Source organism: Gobius niger (assembly GCF_951799975.1).
Source record: "Gobius niger genome assembly, chromosome: 2".
NCBI lineage: Eukaryota > Metazoa > Chordata > Actinopteri > Gobiiformes > Gobiidae > Gobius > Gobius niger.
In genome coordinates this window covers 18,750,953-18,768,116 of record NC_136853.1, presented here as the reverse complement: position 1 = coordinate 18,768,116, position 17,164 = coordinate 18,750,953, and the positions used below count along the sequence as shown (strand labels likewise).

Below are 17,164 nucleotides of genomic sequence, written 5' to 3'. Positions count from 1 at the left end.
CAGCAGTGCACTCCTTCACACATTTAGCTCCTGAAGAAGTGAACCGGACAGGGAAATACGGACATTGAAATATAACTGATAACACATTAACCCATTCATTACATAAATTATTTTGATATATTAGGTATTTCTCCCAAGACCTCATGACACACTGCTACAGTCCTCATCGTTCATGTCAACAAATCTCTACAGCAGGTATTTCATGCCTTTACATTTTCTTTTTTAGTAAACATGCCTTTTTGTCGGATAAATATCCATTACTCGTCTAGAGCAGGGACGTCCAAACTCAGGCCTGGGGGTCAAGACCATGTGGGCATTTGTTTATTTTTTGTTTGTTTTGTTTTTTTGATATTTTTTATGAATTGGCACAACATTTTACGCAGCTGCTACTTTTTATTCATAACCTCAAAAAGCCTTTTGGTGTAAGACAGACCTGGTATTTCGGCTCCAACCCTGAACTAAGGTGTTTTTTGAAACATAATCTTAACGCACTCAACCCAATGTTTCAATGCTTCACTGACCACCTGTCAAGCCCTCTGCTTTGTGTTTCAATTTAAACTGTTTAGACACGATATTCCCAAACTTTTCAAGCCATGACCCTCAGAGTATTGATGCAAACTGGGGACTATCCACAGATAAGACATAGTTAGCGCTTGATCTCATTTCAAGGGTCAAAACACTTCAAATTGAACAGTTGAACAGTTTAGTTTAGTTAATGAAATGTCATTTGATGTACTTTACTTACTACAAACCACATTAATAGCGTGTCAGTAATTTCTGCAATTATCTTGAACCCTGGACAACCACATAAAATCTCAGTCAAATTTAAGATTATGAAGTGCCAGCTGACTGAATCAAACCAGAGGTGGAACTTTCCCTTATCCCTGTTCTTAAACATTGTGAGAAATGTAAAGTGACCCATCAGCATCATTTATGTAGCCTGGCACGACAGTAGATCGAGACCACTCACACATCGAGTGTTAAACATTAATATTGTGGGTCTTTGAGAAAAGGTTAAGGCCATTATTTCAGCATGATGCAGGCAACATTTACAACATTGTTACTTGGTGTAACACAGTGGACAGACCAGCATCTCCGTTGAGCTCTCAAGTGCAAACGTTCTCCCGTCGTCTGGAGAAACTACTTGGTGACCAGTTTGTTTTTGGGGAGTATTATGGGAGGGTATTTCAGACAGAATCACAAAACCCCGTTGAAAATCATTCCAATTTGTATTGTCATCCTGTTATCAGATCAGTGCATATGACAGGTCTTCATGTCTAATTACTACAAGCTTTGACGGGATAATATTCAAAATAGATTTACACCCCATGAAGGGACAATTTTATTAAAAAAAATGTATTTCAAAAAAGAAGAAGCAAGCAATAAGCGACAGAGAGAGTTCCAGAGAAAGTTTGGGACTTGCTCATGGCCCATTGCAGCAGTATGGTTGCACGTCTTTGCACATAAATAAAAAAAAGTGAAATTACTAGGCAAAGATCAAACTTCTAAATACAACTGTGTCATCAAGTTGGATTAATGAAACCTGTCATATGCACTGTGAGCCTTAAGGAAATAGTTCCTATGTTTCCCCTGTTGAAAAACTGCAGGTAACATGATACTATCCATATCCGCACATTTGACCGGATTTTAACTCTTTTAGTTTCAACGTTCACATTATTATGAAGAAGCTTAAAATATAAAATTTGTATAGAACTTGTACAATTGAATCAATGCATTATGGGCGCATTATTATGGAAAATCCCCCGTCAAGTTATTTTGTAGCAGGAAACTGGTACAAGGCAAACTCAAGTTCACAAAAATAGTCATATCCTTTTACAGTAACAAGCCAATGTAAATAGTCTTATTGTTTCACCTCAGCTCACAGCTTAGAAACCACTGAACACACCACTGTTACTTTCCCATCGACCTTAAGAGAAAATCAACCGTTAACTTAAACTTAAGAGTGTTTACCAAAAGCTCTCAGCAAGACTTCACCTCTTAACCCCCGCCTTAACCAAGTGCATTTTCTCCACTTCAGTTTTCTGTGGCTCTTTTTTTGTTGTTGCGTTTTTGTCACTTTGTCGTCATGTTTTTGTCGCTTTTTGTTGTGTTTTCATCTTCTTTCTCAGCTCATTTTTGTTGCTATCTGACTTTTTTTTTTTAAGAATTTTGGATTTGGGTAAAGCCAAACTGGAGAAGATATGCTCGGTACAGGTGGGGGTTACCAGGTCAAAATAAATACATTTCTCTATGACAAGATCTCTAATCATTGTTTTCACAGTATTATGCTGATTATGAGCAATGAGAGGTATCGACATTGGCAGCAAATCAGCGGCAATGAGGAAGAGTAAGTAATGTAAGTGTTTCCATCCATCTAAGATGCTATTCTACGAAGTGTACATGATGAACAAGTGACAAACACGTTTCAAACAAATGACCTGAAAGCACACAGCCATTTTGAAAGAATGTTAGCAGGAAGAGTACAAGATAAAGTCAGTGGTAGAAAAGTACAGGGAGTGCAATGAGGCGAATAAAACAAAGGCACAACAGATCAAGTAAAAAACTTAACTCCGTTCTCAACAGATCCAGGAGTTAGCACGTGGCCACAGCGGCCGCGCTTCAGTTTATCAGTGAGCTATACTACGTACGCAGCCACTGCACTGAGGCATGTCTCTCCCTGTTAGTTAGCTACTACTAGCCACTGACACAGTGATGGTGGTCTCTCTCTCTCAGACTAGAGAGTGTGTTTTAGTGACAAGGCCAGTAATTGTTGTAGAGTCAAAGCCCTTCGTGGTCCACAGTGGCCTCAGTATCGGTACATGTCATATGTACTGACCCAAGATGACGGGAAAGTCCATTCAGGAAATCTGTTGAGCATTTCCTGGAGCGGAGCAGTCCTCTGGTCTTTACCAAAGAAATAGTGAGAAGAAATAGCCACGGAGATCATTCCTTCTGGTCCCAAGGGGTCTGGATCCCTTGGAGGCTAAAGGAGCAAGATCAAAGAGAAAAGATGATGAAAAACATGTTCATGATCTTGTATCACTTATCAAAAGAACTATCACTGTCAACACCTTTGGGAATTACCTGTATTTCAAACCAGAATGTCCAAGCAGGAGCATCCAGGCCATGAGAGTAGAATACAAAATACTCTCCACTGAGATCATACTGGGGAGTTCCATCTCCAAAAGACCAGGTTGACAGGCTGGCTCCACGATGAGGCATCAGATACAAAGACATGTGACTGGGACCTACATGAAAATAATTATTAGAAAAGGTCCCAATTGTGGTGGTCTATGGCCTGCCAGTGAAGGACACTTGTCACAATAATAATTACTAAATGAATGTACTGACCCATGCTGTTTGTTTTTATTGTATGTTATTGTGTACTTTTAGAACACGGGAATACAGATATTTCCATTTAGCTTCAGTGGCATCAAGTGGTCCTCAATAAGATCGTTTATTGCAATAACTTCAAATCCTGTTATGGTGAAAGGCCTGGGGACACTAATAAATAAACTCATTTTGTGGAGGAGCAGCCGCACTCTGTGATGTCAGAGAGGAGGGGGCTCTCCAAAATCAGGACCATCCTGGACTTTCCCTTCACCTTTTCAATAACTGCACATACTACCCCACTGTAAATACTAGACATATTTACATCTAACCGCAATATTTTTGCTTTATTTTATCCAAGATTTTAATTCGTATTTTTTTAGTCTTTAGGGGTGCAGCAAAGCTCATTCTAAAATATTCCTTCTTAATTGGTCATGAATAATTTCCCCTCAAGGATAAATCAAGTTGTTACGGTGACAATAAAATAAACGTAGGAGTGTAAAGTGTTTATGACACTAGATTGTTTCATGATCGCACATGTTCTGATTTTTGAATAGATGATCATAATATAATATAACAATGATAATCATAATAAAACTAGCCTTTTCCATATCCAAAGTGTGTCTAAAAGGATTCGGGAAAAAACATAATTGGCCTTGACAACATACAAAGATGTAGAATTTCTATTATAACTGTGCTTTCCCTCTTCCTGTTACTTATGTAATGTGGAACTTAACTATTTAAACTTTTTTTCAACTTTCCTTCATAAAATTGCCACTTCACGTTGATAAATAACTAAATCTCATCAAACGGAGCATCAAAAACATGAAAGCGGCGCCAGACCTTTGGCGCTAAATTTCATCTTCACTGTTCCCCAGCTGGTCTCTTCTTTGGACAATAGGCTGAACTCCAAGGGAGAGCTCGGCAACACTTCTGAAGCAGGAAGATACCAGTTTTTCCTACAATTTAAAAACTGGTTAATGCTTTTACGTGATAAAATAGTATCTGCTGGAGTAGAATTATGACCGACTTGCTGAGGAACTTCACAGGCAGGAACCATGGGTAGCCACAAAAAGGCCGGTCTTGTCGACATTCTGTCCTCACAGTGTCGTTGATCTCTGGCATGTGAGGTGTTATGTGCTGGATGGCTGTGTAGTCAAAGCTGTTGATCCACAGACCGGAGTCCTGACTTTCCACTTGCCCTTGAAGGTTGTGGAACGTTCGTGTTGTGTGCTACAAGAGGATTTAATGCAAGAGAAACAACAAAGATGAGGAACATTGTACACAGTGAACCAGATAAGCTAAAAACGTGTGTGCTCTAACCTGAATAAAAACTCTCTTAGGCCTTGGGCTGTCTGGGCGGCCTGAGTAGGGAAAGAAAAGGCCTGACGATACAAGCAGGAACATGACAAAAAAAACGGAGCCCAACCCCGAGAGGATCCACTTTGTGCTTCGAACCAAGTAAACAAAATGCAGCTGAGGCAGAAAAAGAGCGTTTTAGTGATGCATATGCTTCAGGAAAAAAAATACAAATGAAAACAAAAGTTATGTTAGAACTCACAAAATAAGAGGAAAGGAAGATGGTTGTCAGTGTTACTAAAGACGCAAGGACCACTTCTGGAGGTAGCTCAGTGCCACTGCGGCCCATTATGGGAGTGAAGATCTCAAACACAACCCAGATGAGGAACATAAAGTGGACATAAGGAAGAGCTAAACCCAGCAGATACAGAACACAGTATTTCGCGGATGCCCCTGAAATGAAGAACAGGAGAAAATTGTAGGAGAAATGGCTTGGATGTGGCTTTCCATATAACAAAGTGTCATTTACCTCTGTGTTTAAACTCCCTGGCCAGCAGCAGTCTCGTCGCAAGGGGAAAAGCTACCATTAGCATGGGCACGTAAGCTGAGCACAGACCCTGCTGTGTGAGCCACACCAGGCCACAGACCCACAGCAGTAAGCTCACATCAAAGTATAGATCCCCCAGCTCCACCAGGCGCACACCCTGCACAGAAAAACAACAGTTCATACTTACATTTCTATTGTTCCAGGAAAACTTCATCCCAAAAATAATATTTACAGTATCAACTCACCCCATAGTACAAGTTTTTGGCCAGTGTGTGAATAAAGATCATCTTTCCAGTGGTAGCGGCGCCGTACAGACACACACATGCGTAAAAGTGGTTGTACCAGAACATGGAGCGCCCCAACAGAGTAATAAGTAAAGCAACAATCAGAACTGACAGCAATGTGACAAACCAGCAAAGTATAGTTACTCCAGTGGCACAGGCCAGATCTCGAACATAGCGACCACCTGATGAGAGAAAGTACTTTAGTCGGGTACTACACTGGGCAAACAAGTCATACAAAAATGAATTAATACCGCACCTGCATTGCCAGGTAGTGAAGCTTTCTTAGCCAGGTATATGAAAGTGGCTGCAGCAACCATGTAGTTTAGAATGGTACCAACACGTGCAGGATAAGCTACTGCCACAACTCCCAGGAGGTCGAAAAACACCATGTTACCATGACGATACTCAGCGGCATCAGCCAGTTTCTCTGACGTAACCAGGTACTTAAGAACGGCCAAGATGTTGTCACCTAGGAACGGAGGTACACAAGGAGGTGAGCAGGTCATAAGGGATGTCATGAAAACACACACATCAGCAAGAAAACATTTAAATGAAATAAATAAATAAAACTATTCCACATTGCACACTGTTGACCATTACGTGGGTATAAAGAACAGTGTAGACTTTGCATGACATTCTGTACAAGCTACAAATAAATGTCCAAACTGGTGGCCTGAGGCATTTCTTCCTATCTTGGCTGTTACACATTTAGTAGCAGCACACACAGGCACAAGAGACAAAGCAGTATTGTTCTTCTGCCTGGTGGGTTATTACTGTGGTCAAAGTCCACAGAAAGCAATAAAAAAAGCGTATTGTTTTTTCTTTAGCTCACCATTTTCCCAACACATGCCTTCTATAATATTATCATGTGTTCAGTGCTTTCTTTTAAATAACGCACCCTACTCTGACACAATGAAAGAAGTATCTACAGGCATATTTCCCCTCTCAAATGCTCCCTTTAGTCTAGCTACAGTACACAAGTGCTTCCTGTTTTTACTAAAAATACCTGCTACTTCCTCTTAAAAACCTTACCTTCTCTCCCTAATAATTCATGCCTTTCCCTGTGAGGTACATTGCTCAGAAAGCGGGAGGGGAGAAGTCTAGAATTTGCAGAGAGAGAAAAAAAAGATGCCAACTGTCTTCTGTGTTAGTGCTGACAGACTAGATTCTTTGCTAAGTGAAGCAAAATCCTTCTGCATCACAGGGAGGAGGTAATAAAATGTAAAGCACTGGTAAAAGTCTGGTACGCATATGTTTGCATTTGCTCCTGCTCTGCCCTTAAAGCAGTAATGTAGTCCACATACAAAGTGACTGAGCACGCTGTATCACTGAAAGGGGGAGGGGTGTGTATAGAACGACACTTGTGCAGTAACACAGATGAACCTGGAGATATCAGATTAATCTGATGTGCTAGTGCAGATGCATGCCTTGACTTACCAGCTCTCTGGATTGAGTCAGTCAGAATCCGATCAGCAGTATCGTACTTTGTGTGATAGATGAACCCATTCTCAATGAAAGCAAGGTCAATGCCTATGAACACGTATAGAACATTTGAAACAATGAATTGGTTATAATAATGCATAACCTTATAATAAATACAAATATTCTCATCTGTACCTGGGATGTTACCAAAGTCTCTATAAATTCTGAAGTCAGTATCAGAGGGAATAATGCCACTTTGGAAAACCTCTTGTCCCACTACGGAAGCAAAGGGGTGTTTTGCTGCACGAACGTAGGCCTGGACCAGCCATGGGTTTTCAGGACCTTTAGAGGAGCAATTTCAAAATAGAAAGTTATATTCTCAAAAAACAAAACAACTTTCAGGGGGTATGAAATGGACAATAACAAGCATTTTGAATTTATAATTGATCTTCATCTCACCCCATATTTTACTCTACTTCAGATCGAGCAAATGAGTGCCTATTGAAGATGGTTCTTTGAGAAAGACAGGAGGTTTGTTTACCTGCTTTACAAGTTTCGATCACTTCCTCTTCCTCATCACACGAAGTGATCGAAACTCAGAAAGCAGGTAAACAAACCTTCTGTCTCGCCAAAAGAACCATTTTCAATAGTTTCTACTAAGAAGACAGTATGAACCTTTTTCAAAAATGTAAGAGTACCTGTCTGAAAAACAACTTCTTTGCCCCCAACCCCAGCAGCCTCCAGGTTAATGAAAGCTCGAACCTGTTTGGCCCACTGATGCTGAGTTATAAAACCATGACTGGCCTGAAACAAGAGAGTTGAGGAAAATAAAAGAACAAAGTTGTGAGAAGATCCAGCTGTTCAACGTCACCTCATATTACCTGCAAAATATTTTCCTCTGCCCCGTTAAATAAAAAAATAACTCCATGATGAAGAGGGGTTGAGAGGTTGGCCAAGGAATGCAGGACTTCCAGCATGACAGCACAACTCACTGCATCATCACTGGCACCTGAGGAGGACATCGACATAATCAAGCCTTATCATTTGGTCAAATGTAATCTAATTTTATGAAGCACTTTTTTTAACCATTGTGTGACTATGCAAACTTTTATTAAAGTGAGCCACTTAACTTTAAAAAAAAAAACCTCCCACAGACGGTCTCACTTTTTTTTAGCTTCTATTGCTGCAACGTTTCGGTCACTCTGACCTTCATCAGGCTTCAGCTTTGTTTCAAGTTAAGTATCCTTCTCTCTTACGCACCTGTCGCCTTCTTAGGTATGCAGAGCCTCTACTTATCTTTAACGTGAGCCAGACATAGGCTGTGATAGCATCAGAGAGCACTTTTGGGGTGAAGAATTCTAGGAATGTTAAGACCTGGGTAAAGACCCAGCCATTGCCGAATACATCGTGACAATAATCAAGAGCATGTGATGGTAGAATGGCTCATACGATGCATCATGTGCTATGGCTTTCTGTATTCTGTCGAAGGGCTGGGGCCAACTTCAATGTCGGGGTGCCATGGGCAATGTCATGAGCAAAATGTTTATCTGGTAGCATATTTTCCACCTTCACAGTGGCTAATAGAAACACACCACGTGTGATTTAGAATTACAAAATAAATGTGCCGGATAAAAAAGAACTTAGGAATATTCTCAAGAATTGTGGTTAAAAAAATACACTCAACAAAAATTCAAACACAACACTTATGTTTCTTCTTTTTCTATATGCACACAATAGACCCATTTCTCGCAAATATTATTTGCGCTTCTTCTTTGTCAAGAGAACCCATCCCCCTCACAGGTGTGGCATATCAAGATGCTGATCAGACCATATGAACATTGCACAGGTGTGCCTGAGGCTGTTTACAATAAAAGGACACTCTGAAATGTACAGTTTTACACAGCACAATGCCACAGATGTCGCAGGTGCAATTGGCAAGCTGCCGTCGCCCATGCATTGAATGTTAATTTCTCGACCATAAGCCGTTATGGCGTTTTAGAGAATTTGATCGTTCATCTAACCGGTTTCACAACCACAGACCACGTGACACACCTGACCACCATCCAGCATGTTCAAGTCTGAGACCAGCCATCCAGACATCTGCTGCAACAATCGGCTTGCATAACTTGCATAACCAAAGAATTTCTGCACAAACTGTCAGGAACCGTCTCAAGGAAGTTTGTCTCAGGAAAGCTCGTCTCGTGCTTGTCGTCCTCATCAGGGCTGCAACTCGGCATTGTGACGGTCTTGAGTGGGCAGACGCTCACATTCGATAGTGTTTGGCATGTTGGAGAAGAGTTCTCTTCATGGATCCCAGTTTTCACTGTTCAGGGCAGGTAGCAGACAGCATGGTGTCGCGTGAGTGGTGCATCAGTGTTGTATGGTATGGGCCGGCGTATGTCATGGACAACAAACACAGAGGCCTTTTATTGATGGCATTTTGATGGAGGATCTGTGCACCATTTCTGGAAACTGAAAACATCCCAGTTCTTGCCTGGCCAGAACACTCACCCACACTGAGCATGTTTGGGATGCTCTAGATCGGTGTTTACAACAGCATGTTCCAGTTCCTGTCAATATCTAGCAACTTGGCAAAGCCATTGAAGAGGGTGGACTAACATTCCTCAGGCCACAATCAACAACCTGATCAACTGTTTGCGAAGATGTGTTGGTGGGACGGATTCTCTTGACAAAGGAGAAGTGCTCTCTAACAGATTTAGACAGATTTGAGAACAATACTTAGAAGAAATGGGTCAATGGTGCATGTAGAAGATGTTCTATGTCTTCAGCGCATGAAAAATGAAAGAAAAAACAAAAGCTTAGTTTTGACTTTTGTTGTGTGTATGCTGTGTGCATGTTGTGTGACTGCTGTGAAGAGCAATCGTGTTTGGGAATTTTCCAAAGAGAGGGATCTGATGAATGTGTGGTTAAGATAAATGTTGTTTGAATAACAAACAGTGGAGCACATTATGGGGACAAGAGTAAATTGACTAAACCACAAGATTACATTCAGTTAGATACTTGTAATTTTGAAGAAGATGGGAGTCGGACACACAGCAATGTCCAGCCAGCGTAGTAAAACACAAACCCACCTAAAGCCAAGACTACTAAACATATTATAGGTAATTTGTGATAACCGCACGTCCTTAATGCATCTTCCAATCCAACATAACAATATGTCATATATTATCAAGATGAGGTAAAGAAGTAAAAAGTGAAAGAAGGTTTATACCTGGACTATTAGCCACTGTGTCAAAGTGACAGTTAGCCAGCATTAGATGCTGCGCCCCACTCTTTGGTTCAAGTCTCACAGCGATGTTTGTCACACGATCATAGAAGCTGGTAAAGCCCCCAAGAAAATCTATGGAGAAAGTGCCAGTGGGCCGTTGCACATCCACAGTTAGCTGGTGTGGTCCTGCCGCTGTCTCTTCACGGATCTTCTCAATCTGCTCCAACAGGTATCCCACTGTCAGGACCTCATTCTCCGGGCTGCCCACCGGCCGTGGTCCCACACTGGTGATCTGCTCTAAGTGCCGTCTAGATTGTGAGGTGAGAAACAAATTACAAGACAGTGCTGTTAAGAGCTTCATAAAGAACAGCTTCATAAAGGTCCATGATTCACTGTAAAGCCTCTCATAATCACAAACACATTGTGCAATAATCTCTGTATCATCTGCACTTTATTAACTCTTCTTCTTGAACGCCGACTGTAACAAGTGAATTTCTCCTTTGTGAGATCAATAAAGGTTTATCTTATCTTATCTTATCTTATTGAGTCACAGTAACATTTTCTGACATTTTTGCAAACACGACATGGGTTACACTAGTGCTTAGACGAGTCGATACGTACCCGTCTTTATGCGTGCCCTCAATCACGCACAACAACCAAAAATGTTGTTAGCATTTGGTGAAGTTGGAAGCGACCACGCTCTTCCACGGGCACAAAGACCAGATGGGTACGTATCAACTCGTCTAAGCTCAGGCAAGAACATATAACATGGAAGAACTGTGTGCCCTCAGTCACGCAAAAAGACCAAAGATGGTGTTAGCATTTGGTATATTCCTAGAGCTCCAAACGGGGTGAAGTTGGAAGCGACCACACTCTTCCACGGGCACGCACAGAGACCATCAACTCGTCTAAACTTAGATAAGAACATATCTCAGAATGGAAAAACGGTGGCCTGTTCCTTTAATGCATATCATTGAACATGTAAACAAACAGGTGTATTTGCTGCTTCCAAAAGTGTTACAGAGAGGGAGAGTAACCATGAGAGGCGCTTGGCTCTCTGATCCGATCACATGTGAGAGCATTTATGGAGCAACTGTAGCTTGGCAAGAGTCAGCCTGATTACACTGTGAATAACATTAAATTCCTCTAAAAATCTTTTAAAATAAAGAGTTTTGAGCAGTCTTACTAGCCCTAACGTGTTTCAAGTATTCAGAGACAAATTGTGCTGTTTGTGACAGTTTCCTATCCCTCTCAATTACTTCAGACATGTAAAGAACCTGTTCAGCACTGTCTGTTTCCCCCCAGGTGTCAGTTTCGTCTGGGGTAAATACTTTCTCATAGATCTTAAATGATCAGCGGGTCCCATTCATCTCCATGCATAGTAATGATGAATTAGCATGGCTTTCTACATGGTTTGTTTGTGTGAGACAAACAGACGACAGTCAGCTCAGCACTTGTCCAGTATTCCGCATGTTACCCTGGCAGAGGATACGCTCGCTTTTGGTTTCTAGGCGGGTCTCTTGCTCAAGTAGAGGAAAGGTTAGGGCTCTATTACTTCCGTTATAGTTAATTGCCAGACAAATGTCCCAGTACAGTCAACACTTACCTGGCTCTTATTGCGTTAAATTCGCCGCTCGGTCTCCCAATGACAAGCTGCTGTAATGACAAATGAACAAGTCCCCACAGCACCAAAATAAACACACAGACCAGGGAAGCTGCAAGCCCTTCCCGCAGCAAATACAAGCTGACTTCGGGCTTTCTCTTTGGGTCTCCGCTGTAGCCATTATCCCCGTATCGGTCTGGGAACGCGCTGTTATCCGGTGCTAGAAAAATATTGCTCCCTAAAGGTTTTATTCTCCGGATAGTGGTGTCGCTCTCCATTTTAGAGACAGCGGCAATAGACAGGTATCCAACGTCCCTTTCACGGACTTCGCGTTTTTTCGCTGAACTGACGGGCAGCGGCGAGGGACAAACGTGAAACGGGGCGCGAAGGGGGGCCACTCACTCTTGGATAAATAAAACCGATAAAAACCGATGCTAAGCCTGACAGAAAGTCCACCGTTTACTTAACTGGCCAACAAGGGAAAACAAATCAAACAAATTAAACATAGCCTAAAAACTGACAGAAAAAACTAAAACTATGGTCAAATAGTTTTTCTTCTCACACAACATTGTTTTGTGGCTTTTATTTTTACACTATGGCATCTACCAGTTTCCTCTAATATTTAATTTTTATTCAACCAACTCCCACTAAGACATAAAGTGCAGGTGTCACTTAAATGTAACGGGTAACGTGTTTGCGTATGATCGATTTGCACGTGCATAACTATCTAACCTTTAAAGTGACAGTCTGTAAGTTGAAATGTTTTACAAATATAGTACATAATAGACCGCCTGGGCCTGAAATCTGACGCAACATAAGTAATATTAAATAATAATACATTTTCTATAGTCCCTTCCTGATTTCAAACACTGACGAGAATCCCTGGGACACCACTTTGACCAATGAGACGAGCTTTTCCTGTGAACCGGCCTGCCTGGTCCAGTCAGGAGGAGGGGAAGGGAACTCATCCTTTACTTTTGAACATTCTGTTTCTGCTCTCCTCATTTTGTAAACCGGGAAGGGCTTTCTGGTTAAAGAGGGCAGGAATTTGATTGTTTACTTTCAAATTTCACTCTATCTTTCCTAACTTGGCAAACTTACAGACTATCACTTTAAATCTGTTTGGTTATTAGTATTATTTATTTATTTTTTAACCATTTTTTGGCATTTTACTTTCGGACGCCCTATGGAGGACCAAGACTGCCAAAACAATAAATAAATAAATACATTATTTACTCTGTTTTTTTATTTTTTATTTTACTAGTGTGGATACAGTCCATCATACACGATGACTGTAGCTTCCAAGTAGCTTCTGACAAAGCCACGTTCAGCCACAGCCAGCTGCCCCGGGACTTCGGCCCATCCTTCAAAGTAAATTTAGTTCATAAAATCGTGGCCTAACTTTCTTAGCATTACAACAAATTACATTTAGCGAAATTAATTTGAGCTATATTTACTGGGGGGAAACGCTACTTGTATTGACCATTGATTCTCCTAATATGTGAGAGTGTGCTAAACGATAAATAATTTTATTTTGAAATCCGACCACGTGCACCGGAAGTCTCCGCTGTTCTGAACGGCGGTTTGTCTATTTCCAGCCGAGTGTGTCGAGTCGTCTGTCACTGCGCAGCTGAGCAAAACAGAGACAAGTCCGTTTCTGGTGTCTCTACCCGAGGCCGGATGGTAAAATCCAACCTCCAGCGAATCCTAAATAGTCATTGTTTTGCTCGTGAGAAAGAAGGAAAAAAACTGCCCTTGACCACAATGGCCGATCTTAGAAGTAATATCTGTGACATGATTGGGAAGTAAGTAACAATTGTCACGCTAACGGCTAACCTGCTGCTATGGGGGAGGGGTAATAATACCTTTACTCGCGACCAGAGGAGCGGAAGTTGTTTACAGCAAATAAACAAAACCTCGTAATCTAAGATCTAGTTAATGCACAAATCCATCATAGTTGTCATAGTTATACGATGCTATGCTCCATAATATAGGTATTTGCTATATTATTTTGCTAACGTAATTAACTAGCGTCAGCTAGTAAAAGTAGCCACATCGGGTTTTGTAACTGCGTGTTTGTACAGTATTACATAATATACTTGATTTAGCCTATGATGTTCTCCATCATTTTCTTTCTTTAAAAAAAAATGGACTTCAAACTGCTCAGACGAACATGTTTTAGTGCTTGTCCTGTGCTGTGACAGCTTTGCGTTACGCAACAATGGTGGATGGCCAGCCAAAGGCCAAGGCCTCGAAGTCATTTTCGATTAATCAATCACTTGTTAGATTCATGAGCCAACCAGTACTGTAGGCTACATGTTCACTCTTCAACAACGCGCTGTCGCAATCACAACATTATGGCATGATGTTTGATGATCGTTTTCTCTTCCGTAGCCTGTCCCTACACTGTAGTAGTACCCGTGGCCCAGGGCCTCTGTGGTGCTCCTGATGCCCCTCTCCCACCCCTGAAGATCCCAGGTGGGCGAGGGAATGGCACACGGGATCACACTCCAGTCCGGCCACTCTATTCAGTAAGTACCAGCTTTGTAGGCCTTCTTGTTATTGCTTTATTTGCTCGAAAAATTAAATCTAGATAAGAAATATATTGCAGAATCTTTGCATTTTAAGATGTCTTGCTTGGTTCTTAGGATCGAAAGTTGACTGTCACTGAGGAACCAGCAGGGAACGGTCGCCCTAGGATACTCCACTTCCAAAGCCGGCCTACTGTTACCAAGACGATTCAGTGGGATGCTGTCCTGAGCAACAGTGCACTCTATGTGGAGATTCCTCTTAACCCGCTTCCTGAAGGCAGTAAGGAGAGGTGAGCTGCATCCACTTGCACTCAGTCAGGGTTATTATTGTACAGACAGCCCATAATGATCATGTTTGGGCAAAATGGTTTATACAATTGACCAAACGCAATGTCAAAAATAAATATAAGTGTATGGACTTTTGGCTTCACAGTCCATAGGAGAAGTTATGCCTGATAGTGCCACCACAGCATGAGCCTTAATGCCCACGTGGCCATACACATTACAGGGAGGGTGAGGAAGTGCTAGGATACCTCTAGCTTGGTTGGACATGGATCCAAAAAACTGGTTGGATGCAGAGGTGTTTTTTTTTTTTTATAGCTGCAAAAAACATTGTTCAGAAACTGGAACGGCAATAATACTTGCTCCAAGTGGTTTAGGCAACAGACGCCAGTATCCCAGAGTACGGCAGAAGAAAAACACAACTGCAAATTTCAAGTAGGAACCTTTAAATGACACTGTTTAATGTTATACAAAATAATTGTCAATTTAAAAAAAAAATGTATTTCATTAAAATGCTTTTATGTATCAAATGATTCCAGTATCAAACGTCATTAAGTCCATGCATTTTGCCTTATATGAACTAATCATGCAGTGCGGCTACAAATGGTACAGCTATAAAATTTCACATCACATGTTTTCTAATTTGGAATATTTTTGGTGGCTCCTAAAAAAATATACATGAAAGATAAAACATTGTTTTTTTTAAGGCACACCCTTTGCTCGTACATCGTGCAGAGCTTAAAATTGAAATTATATTGAAACTTGTAAAGTGTGTTTTTGTTTAACTTTGTACATTTTGTCTTCTTCAGCTTTGCGGCTCTCCTGGAGTATGCTGAAGTACAACTGAAAGTCATTAGTGTGTTCGTCTGCTTTTACAAGAACAGAGATGATCGCGGTATGTGCCATTGTTTGTCCCATTAATCTCAAAACACTGAGGGTAATCATTGAAATTGTAACATTATTTTCTTCTGATCCTTGCAGCTAAACTTGTCCGTACATTCAGTTTTCTTGGCTTTGAGATTGTGAAACCGGGCCATGCCCTCGTCCCACCTCGACCTGATGTTTTCTTCATGGCCTACAACTTTGACAGGGACTCCTCGGATGAGGAGTGACTCATTGGATATTCTGTTCACTCTTCTTTATCCCTCGTCTCAACTCGTTCAGAGTAATACATGTTTTTGTCACCTTTGGCAGAGGTTTTTGGTTTCTTGGGCTCAGGCTCAAGAGATAACTTGATCTGTTAAACCATTTATCCTTCTGTGTTATTAACTATCATTAATGCCAGCCAATTCCTGATTTTCAAAATGTCCAACATCTGATTAAAGATATAATTCAAATGGATAACAAGGAGAAAGGCTTGTTAATTTCTTGACAATTTAAAGTGATAGTCTGCAAGTGTCTGATTGGACCAGAAAGCCACTCCTTTGTAAAATGTGGAAAGCAAGAATAAACTTTCAAAAGTAAACCAAGCGTCCTCCCACTTCTCTCTTGATTGGACCTGCCAGGCTGATTCACAGGAACGCTCGTCTTATTGGCCAAAGTGATGGCCCGGGATTCTGATTAGTTGCTGAAATCGGTGAAGGGAGGAACTTCAGGAAAAATATTTAGTCATGTCAAATCTATAAAATTTGTAAACCATTGCAGACTGTCACCAAGTTGTAGCTATAATGTGTTTGGTTTGTCTTCATACCTTTGCTTGGATGGGGTTGTGATGCTAAAGTCATGTCCTCAGTGTCACATTCAAAGACTTTGGGTTTTATTTTACTATTGTCATTCTTTAACAAACCTTTTCAAAAGTTAGTCTTAATAATCATAATGGTGAGCAGGTCATAGATATCACTTTGCTATTCCTATACATTTGAAATCTTTAAGTGAGGATTCCTTCCTAAGTTTACATTACTGTTCACCTGCATTGTGGCATTTGTGTTACTGAAATAAAACTGACGTGTTCCATCTCAGCCGAGCAGAGCATTTCCTTCTTACTTAGGGCACAACAGCAGTTTGGGAAACGATTCCCACACACACACAAATGATTTGATACTTGTGTACAAGTACTCCAGAAAAAATACAACTACTGTCACTAGAATCATTTGGGTCACGCAGATATAAGGTATGTAATGGATAATAACTTTTCAGAGTCCAAATATTTTATTGGATATACATATCAATACTGACATATCAAAGAATATGACATCTAACTCAAAATGACAGTAGCTGAAATTGTGAGGGAAAAGCCACAGAAAAAAATAAATTCTGGTTAAAAAAAGTATATATATAAAAAAGCAACTAAACATTGCATAAAGACCGATACAATTAAGAATTCTAAAATAGAGTTGTGCAAGTAAAATACAGCACAGAAGCCAAGGTAATACAAGACGTTCACGTGAAGCAAGTAGACAGGTAGTAGCTTGTCAGTCAATACAAATGGAACAATTTGAGCAAGATTTACCAGCAAAAACGATGCACATCACACCATGGCATTTGAATGAACATTAAAAGTATTAAACAGCTCATGACGACATGAAAGATTTTTGTCCAAAATAATTCACACGAGAATTGAGTGATTGTGTATGCACTTTGGGCAGCTTTTGTGCACGTCATGTATCTAATGTTCCAGCCATCCCACCCATCTGCATT

The 17,164-nt window shown here is 40.8% G+C and overlaps 2 protein-coding genes across 2 annotated transcripts; one reads left to right on the top strand and one right to left on the bottom strand.

Annotated features, from left to right (window-relative positions):
- Nucleotides 1–2,059: 2,059 nt before the first annotated feature.
- On the bottom strand, nucleotides 2,060–12,059 carry ermp1 (endoplasmic reticulum metallopeptidase 1). Its single transcript, XM_079551992.1, has 15 exons — nucleotides 11,718–12,059; nucleotides 10,115–10,419; nucleotides 7,764–7,891; nucleotides 7,581–7,686; nucleotides 7,078–7,224; nucleotides 6,898–6,990; nucleotides 5,717–5,929; nucleotides 5,422–5,642; nucleotides 5,159–5,333; nucleotides 4,892–5,082; nucleotides 4,654–4,806; nucleotides 4,361–4,563; nucleotides 4,174–4,289; nucleotides 3,085–3,248; nucleotides 2,060–2,983 (listed from the first exon to the last, which is right to left on the bottom strand). Exons 1-15 carry the CDS (start codon nucleotides 11,990–11,992, stop codon nucleotides 2,807–2,809), a joined length of 2,667 nt encoding a protein of 888 aa, XP_079408118.1. The 5' UTR covers nucleotides 11,993–12,059; the 3' UTR covers nucleotides 2,060–2,806.
- Nucleotides 12,060–13,308: 1,249 nt separating this feature from the next.
- Nucleotides 13,309–16,485, top strand: oaz1b (ornithine decarboxylase antizyme 1b). Its single transcript, XM_079551855.1, is given in 6 exon segments — nucleotides 13,309–13,519; nucleotides 14,109–14,160; nucleotides 14,162–14,245; nucleotides 14,363–14,535; nucleotides 15,337–15,422; nucleotides 15,509–16,485. Coding segments are annotated over 6 exon segments (651 nt in total). The 5' UTR covers nucleotides 13,309–13,394; the 3' UTR covers nucleotides 15,640–16,485.
- Nucleotides 16,486–17,164: the final 679 nt, after the last annotated feature.